We start from the raw sequence: 14998 nt of genomic DNA, 5'->3' as shown, positions 1-14998 counted from the left end.
TTTATTAATCATGTTTATCATCACGATACTTTATTAACATATTTGTTCTACAACACATTTTCAAATATTACACATTGTGTTTTGCTGACTTGTATAATCAGTAAGTCAGTGATACAGGGCGTTTTAAGCTGATGTTTTTATGGCGGGATGCAGGGAGGGATGGAGGTCATCTCAGTAGAGCTTCAGTGGCTTCTGTTGGACACACAGATCTCTGTCCCGCTGCCAGATTCAACATGAGCGCTCTCTCTCGAGCAGCAGTGCCCACTGTCTAAACACTGGGCAGAGTCATCTGGAGACAGGCTGTGAAATTCAACATGCCCAGAGGAATATGCGAACGCTTTATAGTCATCCTGACTGGTTATTTTTGCATCGCTCAGGCTTCCTGCCACACACACTTTAGATAAGAGTGCTGAGAACAGACAGAGAACAAAGATCCTTACGCCTTATTCTCAGCTGTCATGCAAAACGGTTTTTACAGGAAAGTATTACAGGAAATAATTATTACAAAGATGTTTGTTCAAAGCAAATTACTCTCTAGATTTTTTTTCTATATTGTATAAAATCACAGTTGATGAAGATGTTCAATGCATTAAGGTGTTTATTGCTTCATGCATGCACCTATGCAAGTCGCATACGCGCTATAAAACACTTGCAAGGACGGCAAAAGTATTTTTATCATAATGCACATTTCTAACCTTACTTAAGTAGAAGAGTCTGACACATCTTTAAGCTTACTGGAGGAAAACTTCTAAACTTAAGCTCTTAAAAGTGCAGAATATTTTATTCTACATAAAGGCGGTATGCTCTCATAGTGGCTGCCATGTTGTGATCACATGACCAGCTGAATTTGTGTGCATTTTAAGGTAACACTTTATTTTGCAGTGTCCTTGTTACATATGTTGCATTTAGTTACTGTAGTAATAACAGTAAGTTATGCATAATTACATGCAACTAACCCTAAAACAAACCCTAATCCTACCCTAACCCTATAGATAGTACATGTAGTTGCTTAATATTACTCAGTGCTTAAATATATAATTACACTGTAACAAGGACACCTTAATATAAAGTCTAACCCATTTTACCATACAAAAAATAACACACTGTCCGAATTCAGAGAATAGCCTCGCACAGGACAGTCCAACTTTGATCAATGCAACAAATTCATTCTTCATACTAAATAAATACAAAATGCGGGATAACGCTAACACATATACCCGACACTTACGGTCCTTTGAGCACTTGATATCGTTCTGTAGAGAGTCCCATTAGGCAGGGAAACAGATGGAACAGCATTCCAAACAGATCTCCAGACAGTCTGAAGACTGGCAACAGTCCTCCAGTATCCCACAATCCAGCAGGGCAGAGCAGGTGTCCTCCGCACAGCACGCCAGACCTCCGGTGGCTGCTTCGCCACAACAGCAGAGAGCGTCACACTCCAGACCGCAGGCCAAACACTGAGCCACGGCCGAACAGCACGACAGCAGCTCGCAGAACAGACAGGCTAGTATGCAGTGCGCACAGCAGTCTGAAAACAGACAGACACATACACTGTTTGTGGATCTGCTTATCATCATTCACAGGAAACACTGACATTTGTGCCCTCGTGATTTATAAACTATATATTTTGATACATTGTTTCACTTTGTGATGATTTTTGGAATCATTTGGAAGAGCAAAATTTCACAGTATTTTGTAAATACTTGTCACTTACTGTACACTACTGTTCAGGTCAGGAAATGTTTTTGAAAGAAGTCTCTTATGCTCACCAAGGCTGCATTTATTTGATCAAAATTACTGTAAAAACATTAATATTGTTATATATTATTACAGTTTACAAACTGTACAATTTTAATTTATTTCTGTGATTCAAAGCTGAATTTCCAGCATCATTACTCCAGTCTTCAGTGTCACATGCTCCTTGAATATGCACAAGAAATATTTCGTTACTATCAATGTTGAAAACAGTTGTGTTGCTTAATATTATTGTGGAAACCGTGATGCATTTTTTTCAGAATTCTTTGATGAATAGAAAGAACATTGTATCTTTTGTAACATTGTAAATGTCTTTACTCTCACTTTTGATCAATTTAATGCATCCTTGCTGACATCATAATAAGGAAGTGACATAATAATTTTTGACCATATTGTTTTTGACATAATAGCCTTTAATTATGTTTACCCTTATATTACCCTCTGAAAACTCATAGAAATCTTTTGTTTTGGTTGGTTACACTTTATTTTAAGGTGTCCTTGTTACAGTGTAATTATACAATCAAGAACTGAGTAACATTAATTAACAACATGTACTGTACTTACTATAGGGTTAGGAATAAGGTTTAGTTACTTGCATGTAATAATGCATAATGTTATTACTATAATAAATACATAAATAAAGTGTTACCTTTGTTTTTCTAAAGGCAAAATTATTGAGGTTAATATGGCCATTTTTGTTACTCTTTTGTATTTCAAGCACACCAAACCTGAGCGATACCACCAGAATGCACTCATTTATCTGTTTAAATCTTGTGAATTCCTTTAAAGCAGTCAAAAAATCACACAAACTCATGATATTGTCAAAACATCAAGCCCTCTCAGTATTGAAATTCTCCAGATTAGATTATGCATCAGCTAGTGTGAGTTAGTCATCAAACAGGGATGTGTGACCTAACGGAAAGAATTATCAAACGCTGACGTGAAGGGACCATAAAACACATGAAGATAAATCCAGCGGGCCGTCCAGTGTCACTGACAGATAAGAGCAGGCCCTATATTTACGAACAGACCAGTGGGCGGAGGCCTCTTTTCAGATGTGCCCCAACGTGCTCTAAAAATACATAAACATATTGACACTAAAATTTGAGCATGGACTGAACCAATAGGTGTTTTTATGACGTGTGTGTTCAAATGCTTTTCTTACCGTCTCCAGCGACTCTCTGTATCTGCGAGGCATCGCCTTTGAAGCTCTGCTGGCTCATGGAAGTGGAGGGTGTGTGTTTTCTGTGAGGGTGTTTGTGTCCATTGCACTTTGCATGTCGCTTGCATTTCTTGTGTGCTGAAGCACGAGGCGTCGATCCTCCTGATGAAGAAACAGGCGGTTTGCAGATTATAGTAGAGCCATTGATGACTGGAGGAGAGGAGCCATTGGGAAAACTGGGCTTCGCTGAAATGTATTAAAATTCAGACAATAATACATATTAACACATTACAATTTGTAACATATATATTCATACAAATACATACAGTACAATGCAATTGCATCTAGGGCCCAACCGATTAGCATTATCTAGTCTATTGTTTTACTATGTCTGCATTTATTCCTTGTGCTAAGGAATAGTTCCAGACCCATTTTATTTCTTCTGTAATAATGATGCATTAAATTGATCAAAAGTTTCTTTTTCGAATAAATGCTATTCTTTTTAACTTTTTATTCATCAAAGAACCCTGAAGCACAAGTGTTTTCATCATTGATGATAATCAGTAATGTTTCTTGATCATCAAATCAGCCTATTAGAATGATTTCTGAAGGTCATGTGACACTGAAAACTGGAGTAGTGACAGGAATAAATTACATTTTAAAATATATATTTGTTATGGAGAGATCTTGACGTTGTCTTCCATCACTGTTTTATTGTGTTTTTACAGTTCTTATACATTTTATAATATTTACGTGAGGTTCGCTGTTTTAGCTGAGTGGGCGTGACCTTAAAGAAAGAGCGAACTGCATGGGAGTGCTCATATTGTTGGTTTTATCCGTCTTATTTATTGTATTTATTGACTTGATTTAACTCTTGTTCTTAATCATCTTGTGTATTTATTTATTAATCATATGGTGAGGAAAGAGTTAATTAGAAAAAAATGATATGCTCCAATTATCAAGCAAGAACTGTCACCGTCCCGCTAGCGGGACGCCTAAGTTTACTTCACTATATTACAATTAAATCCTAATATAATCATGACAAACTATATATCGTTGGAAAGGTCTAAGACTCCTTAATAGATATTTTACAAATTATGCAGGAACAGTAATAGATGAATTTATGAAATTGGAGTGAACCGCAAAAAAATTCTGACCTTGGTCACAAAAAAGTCAACGCACACAGTTTTAATAATTGAAACTTTGGTTTTCATGCTAAAAGTTCATAATTAAACATATAATCTAGTATTTGTCAATAAAAAATGATAAAATAATATTATCCTCTAAAAAGTATAATATATATATATATATATAGTATCCTCTAAAATATAATATTATCTTTTTTATCGCCTTTTTTATTACATCACATATTTTAGTAGTTATCATAAATTAGGTATCATTTGAAAGCTTACGAACTTGAAATTGGACGTTGCGTTACCATAGAAACGTACTCTAAATTCTTTTATCGGGCTCCTCCCCTTTTGGGCGTCAACATGTTTCATGATTTATGATCAAAACCTTTTCCAATCTTGACAAAACACATATTGTCGGAAAGGTCCGAGTCTCAAGGTTCCATATTTTGTGACAGAAGTGATATTTGGACAGAAATTTATTAATTTGTTACGGCAGAATGCATAAGGTTAAATTCAATGGAATGTATGTCACCCGGTGGCTATTTTTGGTTCTACGCCTAAACAAAATCTCATGGGAACTTCAATTTTTGTGATATCAACTTCAAATTTGGAGCACAACTTGGTTAGATATATGGCTTTGATTTTAAAGTAATTTTATTGTAAAAAATATTTTATAAAATATATATTTTATATAAAAGAAAAAATATTAAGTACAGTATATTTGATTTACTGTAAATTTAAACTTCCATAACTTTTTCATACATTCATTTTTCTTCTTTAAAACAAGACCAAACTTAGGTCTATATTCCAAAGCATTCTTGAATTACAACCATTTAAGTTTGAATAATGCATTTTAATGTCCATTCTCAAAAAGGCGGGTGACAGGGGTTAAGGCAGCCGTCACTAGGGGAAGGGAGGATTGGACGGATTGTGTTTTTTGAGGGAATCTGAGAAAGGTTATTGTAGCGTTGCGTGAGCGCACTGAAACTCTGGCTTCAATAGGTGAAGAGGAGAGTTTGTACTGTTTTAGTACATAACAGTTCTGTTTTTATTGATAACCAGTTTTATTTCTCTTAACCATATTTTATTTGCACATCGGCTTGTAATAAACATCTTTTTGGACGCCAACATTGCCCAGTTTTTTACATCTTGGAGTGTTTCTCCTTGCGACGGCTCGGGTCTCTATCACAATATTAAATAGAAAACAGTTATTTTTACTGTATTTTTTATCAAATAAGCAGAGGACACTTCTTTCAAAAACATTAAAAAAGACCCTAACTTTTGAACGGTAGTTTAACTGGCAAGCATTTCTTGTCAAAAGTATTCCAAGATTCTGTAAACTTTTGCTCTTCCAAATGATTTTCTACACTGTTAAAGGGAAAGTGTGTAATGTCTGTGCCAATAGTGTCACTAAACGGATTTGCAATAATGATTGTGTCTATGCAAGCTCCAAAAAAGACAAAAAAACACAATAAAAGTTTCATAACAGACACAAAAACCAATGGAGTTTGGTGTCTCCTTTGGCGTTTCACAGAAAAATAATAATAATTTTTGGGTGAATTAATTCTTTAAATAATGATAATAATGATAATAATGAAAAATGTAAATACCGTTAACTTTGTCTATTTTGCGTGAAATTGTAGGAATATGGTCTGGAAGCAGTAAAGCATCATCACTGGATGTGACACCGTCTGTCAGGGACTCGTTGCTTCCGTTGTGAACAATCTCAGCCGAGACAGGACCTGTCAGTCACAAATAACGATTTAAGTCTGTCTGAATGGCATGACTATTTATCCAATGTAAATTAAGCATAAAAATCAACAGATTTGCTTCATAAACATCCCTCTCACCGGTGACTTCAGGTTTGCTGGTGGCCTGTGGTTGTGTTGTGTGGACGTGATGTTCCTGGGCCACGACCCTGTCCGGGACGCTGCCCTGCTGTTGGACATCCATGGCTTCTGTCTCCATTTGAGACGCCTAATTCTAACTCTGAGAGGACGTCCAGAAAGAGAAGTGTTTTAGCATAGATGGTGTGTAATCAGTCTGGGTGTTGTTTGTGGAGTAGAGTTCAAAATGAAAACCTCTAACATGATGACTTTTATCCCCAAAACAGCATGAGAAACACTTGAAAATGTGACCTAAAGTTACCATGAAATCAAAATTGACAATTCGTATTTTTTTTAATATTGCCATGTTTATTATAAATTATTTATCTGTGCGCATTTTTTTTTTTTAAATTCATGTGCCTCATTAAGCTTCAATCAAAACAAGTTGCAACTTTTCTTCTCATATTTACTGGTGTGAGGGCGGGACAACCTGTCACTCACATGAGATCGACCAATAGCAAACCACAACCATTTAACCATCCAATCAATTCCCAATGGAAAAAATCAAGCCCCGCCCTACATTTTTTCTTGTTTGAGAAGCAGTTTAACTCACATATACACATAACAATAGGGATGAAAAAAACTTTTTCCATTTCATGCCGACTTTAAAGTGCATTAAGCAGACATTTGCCTGTTCTGCTTCTCCAAAACTGATCTGGAAAGGTGACTAATGTGAACGTCCTGCTGAGTCAGACAGAACTGACAATATCATCAAAGCCCTGAGCTAATATGCAGGAGTCATAATAAACATTTTTGCTGGTTGTTTGCTGTTTTAAAGATCTGCCTACTTTTTATCTACAGAGCTCTAGTTCAACGCTCGTCCCTGTCTAACCCCGATTCTGAATCATTCTATGTCCCCACTCCTCTACTGTAACATTTTTAATATTTTTTCATATGTGACCCTGGACCACAAAACCAGTCACATGGGTCCATTTTTTGAACTTGAGATGTATACATCAACTGAAAGCTGAATAAATAATCTTTCCATTGATGTATGGTTTGTTAGGATAGGACATATTTGGTCGAGATACAACTATTTGAAAATCTGGAATCTGAGGGTGCAAAAAAATCTAAACATTGAGAAAATCGCCTTTAAAATTGTCCATTTATGTTCTGCGTTCACTTACAGAAATAAATGTTTTATATATTTACGGTAGGAAATTTACAAAATATCTTCATGGAACATGATCTTTACTTAATATCCTAATGATTTTGGGCATAAAAGAAAAATCGATCATTTTGACCCATACAATGTATTGTTGGCTATTGCCACAAATATACCCGTGCGACTTGTGACTGGTTTTGTGATCCAGGGTCACATATTTTGTAGTATGTATCTAAGAAATTTAGTAAGTAAGGCCTATCCGAAGCTGATGAGATTATATTATACTGTACATTACTACTGTAATGTACATATTTGTCTTAAAGGAAATTTCTGCTGTCCTGCAGATTACTTTAAAACCTTGACAGTTGCTCTTATTCATTTTTAAACTTTAGTTTTCAACTTTATAATAATTATAATAACATTAACAAATATTATAGAATACATAACATGATTAATGTCTAATGTATTATTTCATTTGTCTATGCCTTTGAACCTATTTATGATTTTTTTATTAAGTATAATTATTTAATCGTGATTAATGTATATTTTGGATGTTTAGCAGTCAAGCGCAACTAACAAAGTGTGACGTAAATGTCAAAACAAAAATATTTCTTGGACCATATCAAGTATATCCTTTCCATATAAAAGGATTAAAGTTTGAATTTAATTATGCAATATATTGTTTGTCCAAATTAACCACGTGTTATTTTAGAAATGACAGTTTTGGCACTACATTTGCCCTTGAAAGAGGTAAACAGAAGTAAACTTTCGATAACGTGACTCTGTTTCTGGTGACCCAGAATGAAGCGAAATGACCAGAGCCTGAAGAAGACACAAAGAAATGAATTGTAGTCTTTCATACCTTATCTCGAATAACTCCAGTCTTGTACCGAGGACGTTTTAATTCACCTTAATTCAGAATGAATGTGTGATGTTCGCTTGTGAGCGCGAGCATCTGCTTTGACCAGCGCGTGCTGCGAACTCTCGAGCTTGTGCGCGTGCACGACATCCTTCCTGCACTGCAGGGAACTGTTTTATTTAGTTCTGGTGATTTATATATGGTTTACCTGCAGTACTGGTCCAAAAAAATAAAATAAGAAATAAATCATATATAAATTACCTCATTAAATTCTGGTTTATTTGCTGCATGAAGGCATGTTTTCAAACATAGTTTTATACAGTCTATTTGTTTCAAACACATTCATGCCTGTCATTGAGTATTATCAAAATTAATGGACGATAATAATTCAAAAATTATTTGTTTATATTACTGATTATATTGATCCACATCTCTTTATGGCTATCTCTCTCTGATTTTTGGCGGTATATCAGAATTAATTATTTAGTCCGTAATTATACGGACTATAATACAAAAATCAATCAATACAAAATACATTTAAAATGCAAAAAAAGTGTTAAAGACATTTTTTACTGTATAATATCAAAATGAAATTCTCTACATACTCAGTTTTATTTTAGTCTCACCAAGATACTATTACAGTTTAATTAATATTTTGAAAGTTTTTATTTTCATACTTTCCGTTTTCTTTTTAATTTTTTCTTTTTAGTCTCTTTCTCTATATATTTTTTATTATTTCAGTTTTAATTTTTATTACATCAAGTTAAACTAAATGAAAATGAGAAATGTTGCCTTGACTTTTTATATTTTATTTATTTTATTTCAAGTAACAAAAATGTTTTTATAGTTTTTGTCACCTGTCTTGTGGGTGCGGTCACTTACACACACGTCCAATAGGTGGCAGTAGATCGTTTGGTATCTAAATCGTAGAAGAAGAATCATAGCGGTGGAAGCGGAAGTAAATGTTGTGATGCAGTGTCCCGCTGTGTAAACAAAAGGAGTAAAATAAAATTAATACACTGTACACACGTTTAGTTCACGATGGTTATGACAGCTTATTAGTTTTTGTGCTTCAGATGTTCTGAATGACTGTCGTGACATTCTTTCCTTTTGGACAATAACCGTACAAATCTGTCATGGTAAGCGAAATATTAGTTTAGCCATTCTGGTTGTTTTACCCTTATAAGTAGAACTGGGCGGTACCATGGTACAATTGTACATGTACATGGTACATGTATTACCGTGGTACTTTGATATAAACCATAGTACTGATTCTGAATGAACAAATTAATAAACCAAGGCACTTTAAAGAATACTCTGGTTCATGTCCAAAACTTGGTACTTTTTTGTTAAGAGTATGATAAAAGCCGTTATAGAGAGATAATGTAATACTATTTAATATAAATGACAATGACAGCTCAGTGTAGCTCTTGCATAAAGGTTTAAATTAAGGTTTGGCATCACAAAGTATCAGAGTTTAGTATGCAGTGTATATAGAAACATATTAAAGTGTGCATATACAGTATATAGTGACATTTTGAAAAATGTGAGCAGCACAGAATACAGTAATAGTATCAGCTGGCAGGGTTACAGTAGTAGTAACATACAGAAAATTGGATGCAAGTTCTGTTTCTTCTCTTATGTTTCAGGACAGCGAAGTGTCAGACTTTGAAAAACCTCCCAGACCCGGGATGAGTGCAAGCCGGAGCAACGCGCCTGTTTATTGTGTTTGTCGGAAACCAGACATCAACTGCTTTATGATGTAAGATGTGTTTCTATTGAAATGTTTGAATGCCTTTTTTGTGGAGGCTTTTTCTTTGTTAAGTTAAAACAAATTTATTGCATGTTTTAAATTCTTGTAAACAGTGGTTGTGAAAGCTGCAGTGAGTGGTTTCATGGAGACTGCATTAATATTTCTGAGAAGACGGCCAAAACCATCCACGTGTGGTACTGTGAAAAGTGTCGAGGTAAGGACTTTTTATTCGAATTATTGTTTATTTATTTTATGTAATTATTTGTTTTATTTTAGAACATATAAAATAATAATTTAAAATAATGATAGTGTCAGTAGCAGCCCTGAGTGTGTGCATCCTTTGGTGTAGGTAAAAATAATTCCTTGGAAATCAAATACCGTCCCAAAAAAAGCCGGGAGAAAGAATCAGAGGCAGACGGGACCGATAACCAGCCCGACACACCGGATTTCAAATCAGATGGACGGCGAGGGTCACGGGTAAGAATTTCTGATTCATAAAAACTGCTGTCTGCAAATAACCTTTGTGAAGACGGTAACTGAAAAGTGTGTTGTTTGTTAACCCTTTGGACTGACTATGGAGAGTATTTGGGATTTGTCCATAGATTAAGCGCTCCGCTCGCATGTGTGGAGAATGTGAAGCCTGCATGCGCACAGAGGACTGTGGACTGTGCGACTTCTGTAAAGACATGAAGAAGTTTGGCGGCCCGAATAAGATCAGGCAGAAATGCCGACTGAGGCAGTGTGAAGTGCGGGCTAGGGTGAGTTTCACTTTTGTAAAAGAGTCGCTTTGCCTGTGATTTCATCTTTTTTTTGCCTTTTTATCATACAGCTTTATGGTATACTTTAAGGTCTGATAATGTTTTGTTGCCTCTGTGTACAATATGATGCACTCAGCAATTATTAGTTTTAATGCTTTTTCATTGATTTATTGTTAATAATTTTAATTTAGCATACACTTTTCATCAGTACTCTATTTACAGAAAAAATTCGTCTGGAGTAACTTGAAAAATCGGCATGAAACGGAATTTGCGATAATCTTTTCTTTTCTTTTGTGACGTATATACGAGTGAAACGGCTTCTCAAGCATGACAAAATATAGGGCGGGACTCAGTTTTGTTCATCGGGAATTGATTGGATGGTTGTGGTATGCTATTGGTCGATCTCATATGAGTGACAGGTTGCCCCGCCAGTAAACACATCATCAGAGGAAAAGATGATGTCGTTGAAAGAGGTAGGGAAACTTATTTTGATTAAAGATTATGAGGGCACATGAATTTAAAACATAATAATGATATGCAGAGATAAATAATTTCTAATAAACACTGTAGTATTCCATTAAAAAAACAAAACAAGAATTGTTTTGATTTTTTTGGTGACTTTAAGGATCATCCCTTGTGGTGCTTGAACCTACAACCTTTCAGTTTCCAGCCCTTCTTTAACCACTATCTTTTATTTTTCAGAAAATGTTGCGAGTGAAGGATGAGGAGTGCTCCATGTCTAAGGGCAGAGACTATCAAGACGGCCCAATGTCTGAAGACTACAGTGAGAATGAGCTGGAGCTGTATCAGCAGTACTGCGCTGGGCAGTATGGAGAACACAGCACGGTACCTCACATCACACTTCAGCGCTATAAAAAAAGTACCTTTTAAAGGAAGTTAGCCCACTTCACTGTCTTGGTAACACCCCTGGATGTATTTCCAATAACCAGTTTTGTGTTTTTTTCTTCAGGGTTGGAACAGTGATGACGATGATGGTTCATATGCTGATTCAGCTCTGAGAAAGAGAGCTGTTAAGGTCAAGCACGTGAAAAGAAGAGAAAAGCGATCTGAAAAAAAGGTAAAGACCTAAAAATATGTGTATGGAATGCTTGTTTAACCCTGTAAAGCCTGACATGAAATAATACTCAGAAAGAAGAAATTTAACAGTTTATTGAACTTTTTTGACAAACAAGTACAAGCTTTTATGGCTCATATAGGAGAATATAAAATAAAGTTTTATTCAGAGGCACAAACTGAGCAAAAATATGAAATTTGGTGCAGTTGCTGATGAAAAAGTTGACATTCTGATAGCTTGTAATGTAAATGAGATCTTTATAACAGTATAGCAGACTACTTGCATAAAATTCATATCAGTTAGTCACTCTATATCTCCCAATAATATGTCTTAGTAAAATTATATTGAAATGCTTAGTTTTATGATTAAAGCTCTGTAGTCTTTATTGTAGGGGCAAAATATATAATTCAAAGCAATACATTGATGATTGAGAGATCTTTCCTCAAAATCCTGATGGATCATATTTGATACTCACTTTTGAACATGATTTTTCTAAACAATTGTGTATTGATAATCAAGTAAACAAAAGTTGCTTCAGCCCAGTAAGTGTTTATCTTGAAATATTACTAACAATATAAAATTATTCTTACGTTTATTATAAATTACAAATTATAAATAAGATGACAGAAGGCATGAAGTAGATTGTGTACAACAGGATTTGATCAAGTTTTGATCATATTGATAATTTAAAGGGCCTTCGAAGTTTGCATATCAAATATAACAGTGGGTTTTATAGGGTTAATCTTTTAATAGTAATCTTTGGCTTAAAGTAAATAATTTTGCTTAAAATGGAAACTTACGTTTGGACTTTGTTTTCATTCATAAGAAAGAGGAGAATAAGCCTCGGAAGCACAAACCCAAACAGAAGCACCGCGACCGGGTGAGACACAGCGAGCGGCCAGAGGTTCGAGACAGTGGAGGAGCAAGACAGTGCCTCGGACCCGGATGTGTCGAAGCTGCGCGCGCCAGCTCCAAATACTGCTCTGATGACTGCGGCATGAAGCTCGCTGCCAAGTAAACCTAGAAATCTATACAGTTGTAGAGTATGTTGGAGATTAAACAGACTCTGAATATTTGTGCCTTTTTGTCTTGCCAGTCGAATCTATGAGATCCTGCCCCAGCGTATCCAGCAGTGGCAGCAGAGCCCGTGCATTGCAGAAGAACAGGGCAAGAAACTTCTGGAGCGAATCCGCCGTGAGCAACAGTCGGCTCGCTTGCGACTCACTGAGATGGAAAAACGGTTCCATGAGCTGGAGGGTATCATCGCTAAGGCCAAACAGCAGGTCGTACAGTACGATGAAGAGGTGAGAGATCATCACAACCATAGTTTCAGCGTGACATTTGCACTGCTGTAAACACTGCAAACGCATTACACTGTCCTGAACATTGCTTTTCTTTTCCCTGAAGGCCAACGAGGGTGATGACGACACTGATTTGCAAATCTTCTGTGTGTCCTGCAGTCACCCAGTTAACCCTAAGGTGGCGCTGCGTCACATGGAAAGGTGCTATGCTAAGGTGTGTTGTCTGTTTTAATAATCATGATGCATAGACCTTTAAACTGTGGTCACGTTGTTTTGTTTTTAAAATGATGTGTTATGTCTTTTAATAACACCATAATTTCCTTCCATCCAGTATGAGAGTCAGACATCATTTGGCTCCATGTACCCCACACGCATAGATGGGTAAGTAAAAAAAATATATTTTTAAATAATAATATACATATTTTTTTAGATTTAGATGCTTCCACTGTGATATACACAACCGTGAAATAGTTTGGGGTTAATAAGGTTTTTGAAAGAAATTTCAGTAAAAACAGTAATATTGTGAAATATTACAATTTAAAATAACTTGTTTTCTAATATATTTTATTAATGTATTACAGTGATGACAAAGCTGAATTTTCAGCATCATTACTCCAGTCTTCAGTGTCACATGATCCGTCAAAATCATTCAAATATGTTGATTTGTTGTTCAAGAAACATTTCTTATATTAATATTGGAAACTGAGATAAAGAAAATTCAGTATTCAATGATGAATAGAAATAACAACACATTTAGTTGTTGGGGGGGTTTGTGCCATCTCCCAAAAATGAGTTTTTGCCAAATGGTATGTCTGCATTTCTTCTATTCATCTGTAAAATGAGGGAAAGGTTACTAAGTGCACCTTGCCTGTTAAAAAAAAAACTAATTTTATTTCTGCTCTTTTTCTGCTTGTATCTAGTGCTACACGGCTCTTCTGTGATGTTTACAATCCACAGAGCAAAACCTACTGTAAGAGACTGCAGGTTCTCTGTCCAGAGCACTCCAGAGACCCCAAGGTTACTTTAATTTGATACATGAACACTCAATTTGCATAGTTAATTAGAGACCGTATGCATAAATGTGAATGTCATGCGTGCAGGTCCCTGCGGACGAGGTCTGTGGGTGTCCACTGGTTCGTGATGTATTCGAACCCACCGGAGAATATTGCAGGGTGTCTAAACGCAAGTGTAACAAACACTACTGCTGGGAGAAGCTCCGCAGGGCTGAAGTGGACCTGGAGCGAGTCAGAGTGGTCAGCGCATTACCTCAGCCTGTTACCTTTGCAAAGGAATCATTTATTTGAAGCAAAGAAATGTTTTTACTCAAATGGATTAAGATGTTGTTGCTTTCAAGACATTTCTTAACAGCTGATGTTATTTTCACATTATTGTTCATCAATCTTACATTTAATCTTTCATTCATTTACTCATTATCTCTTTTATTCCCCCAGTGGTACAAGTTGGATGAATTGTTTGAGCAGGAGCGCAATGTCAGATTGGCCATGACGAATCGTGCAGGTCTCATGGCCCTCATGCTGCACCAGACAATTCAACACGACCCAATTACCCCAGACCTGAGAACCAGCAAGGACAGATAAGGTTCCTGCCATTCCCTTTTATTCATCTATTCCGTTTGCATATGATGTTCAACCATGAAGCAACCCTCCTGACAATCTGAGGTTTTGTCTTTGATCTTACAGAGAAAACGTACAATTGCTGCTGAAGTCACCTCACATTTGCGAAGATTTGTCAGTGTCTTAGCAGTTGTTTGTTGAAACTGTAATACGTGTATGACACTCATCTTGTTTCTGTATTGTATTTGCATTAATGTAACCCTTGGCTTTACTCTTTGAATGGTGCTGTGACCCCACTGGTTTGTTGTGCTTCAATTTTTTAGATTTTTAATTAATCTCATAACCCTGTATTGTGCATTAAAAAGATCATCTAGAGATATTTTGTAGCTGGTGAAATGTCTTTTATTTGTCTTTATTTCTTGTGCCTCTACACAAAGGAATTGCTATCATTAAGGATCCTACAGTAGTTTGTTGGGTTGATATCCCTTACGAAAATTAACCATGGTTTTACTACAAATAAAACCAAAATACATGGTTACTATATTTAAACCATGGTAACCACAAATGAACCATGGTTTTGCTACACTAACCATAGTTTAACCATGGTATTTGTAGTAAAACTGGTTGTACAAATGGT

General features: G+C 35.8%; 2 protein-coding genes across 4 annotated transcripts; one reads left to right on the top strand and one right to left on the bottom strand.

The window, feature by feature from the left end:
- LOC311066616 (myoD family inhibitor) lies at positions 1-8069 on the bottom strand. Of its 2 annotated transcripts, XM_084087897.1 has the most exons (6): positions 7904-8064; positions 5901-6039; positions 5661-5792; positions 2921-3163; positions 1229-1528; positions 1-409 (listed from the first exon to the last, which is right to left on the bottom strand). In XM_084087897.1, exons 2-5 carry the CDS (start codon positions 6016-6018, stop codon positions 1269-1271), a joined length of 753 nt encoding a protein of 250 aa, XP_083944023.1. In that variant the 5' UTR covers positions 6019-6039; positions 7904-8064; the 3' UTR covers positions 1-409; positions 1229-1268. The 2 variants fall into 2 exon arrangements, with proteins under 2 accessions (XP_083944023.1, XP_083944022.1); XM_084087896.1 differs by having other exon boundaries at positions 1-1528; positions 7904-8069.
- Positions 8070-8826: 757 nt separating this feature from the next.
- Positions 8827-14740, top strand: cxxc1a (CXXC finger protein 1a). 2 transcript variants are annotated; one of them, XM_084087889.1, is made up of 16 exons: positions 8827-9039; positions 9550-9662; positions 9767-9867; positions 10003-10130; positions 10256-10411; positions 10831-10884; positions 11114-11257; positions 11382-11489; positions 12313-12500; positions 12583-12790; positions 12894-13001; positions 13119-13168; positions 13708-13804; positions 13888-14040; positions 14239-14386; positions 14488-14740. In XM_084087889.1, exons 1-15 carry the CDS (start codon positions 9037-9039, stop codon positions 14383-14385), a joined length of 1758 nt encoding a protein of 585 aa, XP_083944015.1. In that variant the 5' UTR covers positions 8827-9036; the 3' UTR covers position 14386; positions 14488-14740. The 2 variants fall into 2 exon arrangements, with proteins under 2 accessions (XP_083944015.1, XP_083944016.1); XM_084087890.1 differs by lacking the exon at positions 10831-10884 and having other exon boundaries at positions 8830-9039.
- The last annotated feature ends 258 nt before the right edge of the window (positions 14741-14998 follow it).

This window comes from Abramis brama, assembly GCF_963993115.1.
Source record: "Abramis brama genome assembly, chromosome: 16".
NCBI lineage: Eukaryota > Metazoa > Chordata > Actinopteri > Cypriniformes > Leuciscidae > Abramis > Abramis brama.
The sequence above is the reverse complement of the archived record's forward strand: the minus strand, read 5'-3'. Positions and strand labels throughout refer to the sequence as shown.

Bases quoted from the DNA above. Each gene is read 5' to 3' on its own strand.
- cxxc1a (XM_084087889.1), top strand. The intron at 13,169-13,707 runs GTAAGTAAAAAA...GCTTGTATCTAG, and splicing joins TACCCCACACGCATAGATGG to TGCTACACGGCTCTTCTGTG. The intron at 14,041-14,238 runs GTCAGCGCATTA...TTATTCCCCCAG, and splicing joins ACCTGGAGCGAGTCAGAGTG to TGGTACAAGTTGGATGAATT.
- LOC311066616 (XM_084087896.1), bottom strand. From the start codon at position 6,018: ATGGAGACAGAAGCCATGGATGTCCAACAGCAGGGCAGCGTCCCGGAC. The intron at 5,793-5,900 runs GTGAGAGGGATG...TGTGACTGACAG, and splicing joins CAGCAAACCTGAAGTCACCG to GTCCTGTCTCGGCTGAGATT. The intron at 1,529-2,920 runs GTAAGAAAAGCA...GTCTGTTTTCAG, and splicing joins ACAGAGAGTCGCTGGAGACG to ACTGCTGTGCGCACTGCATA.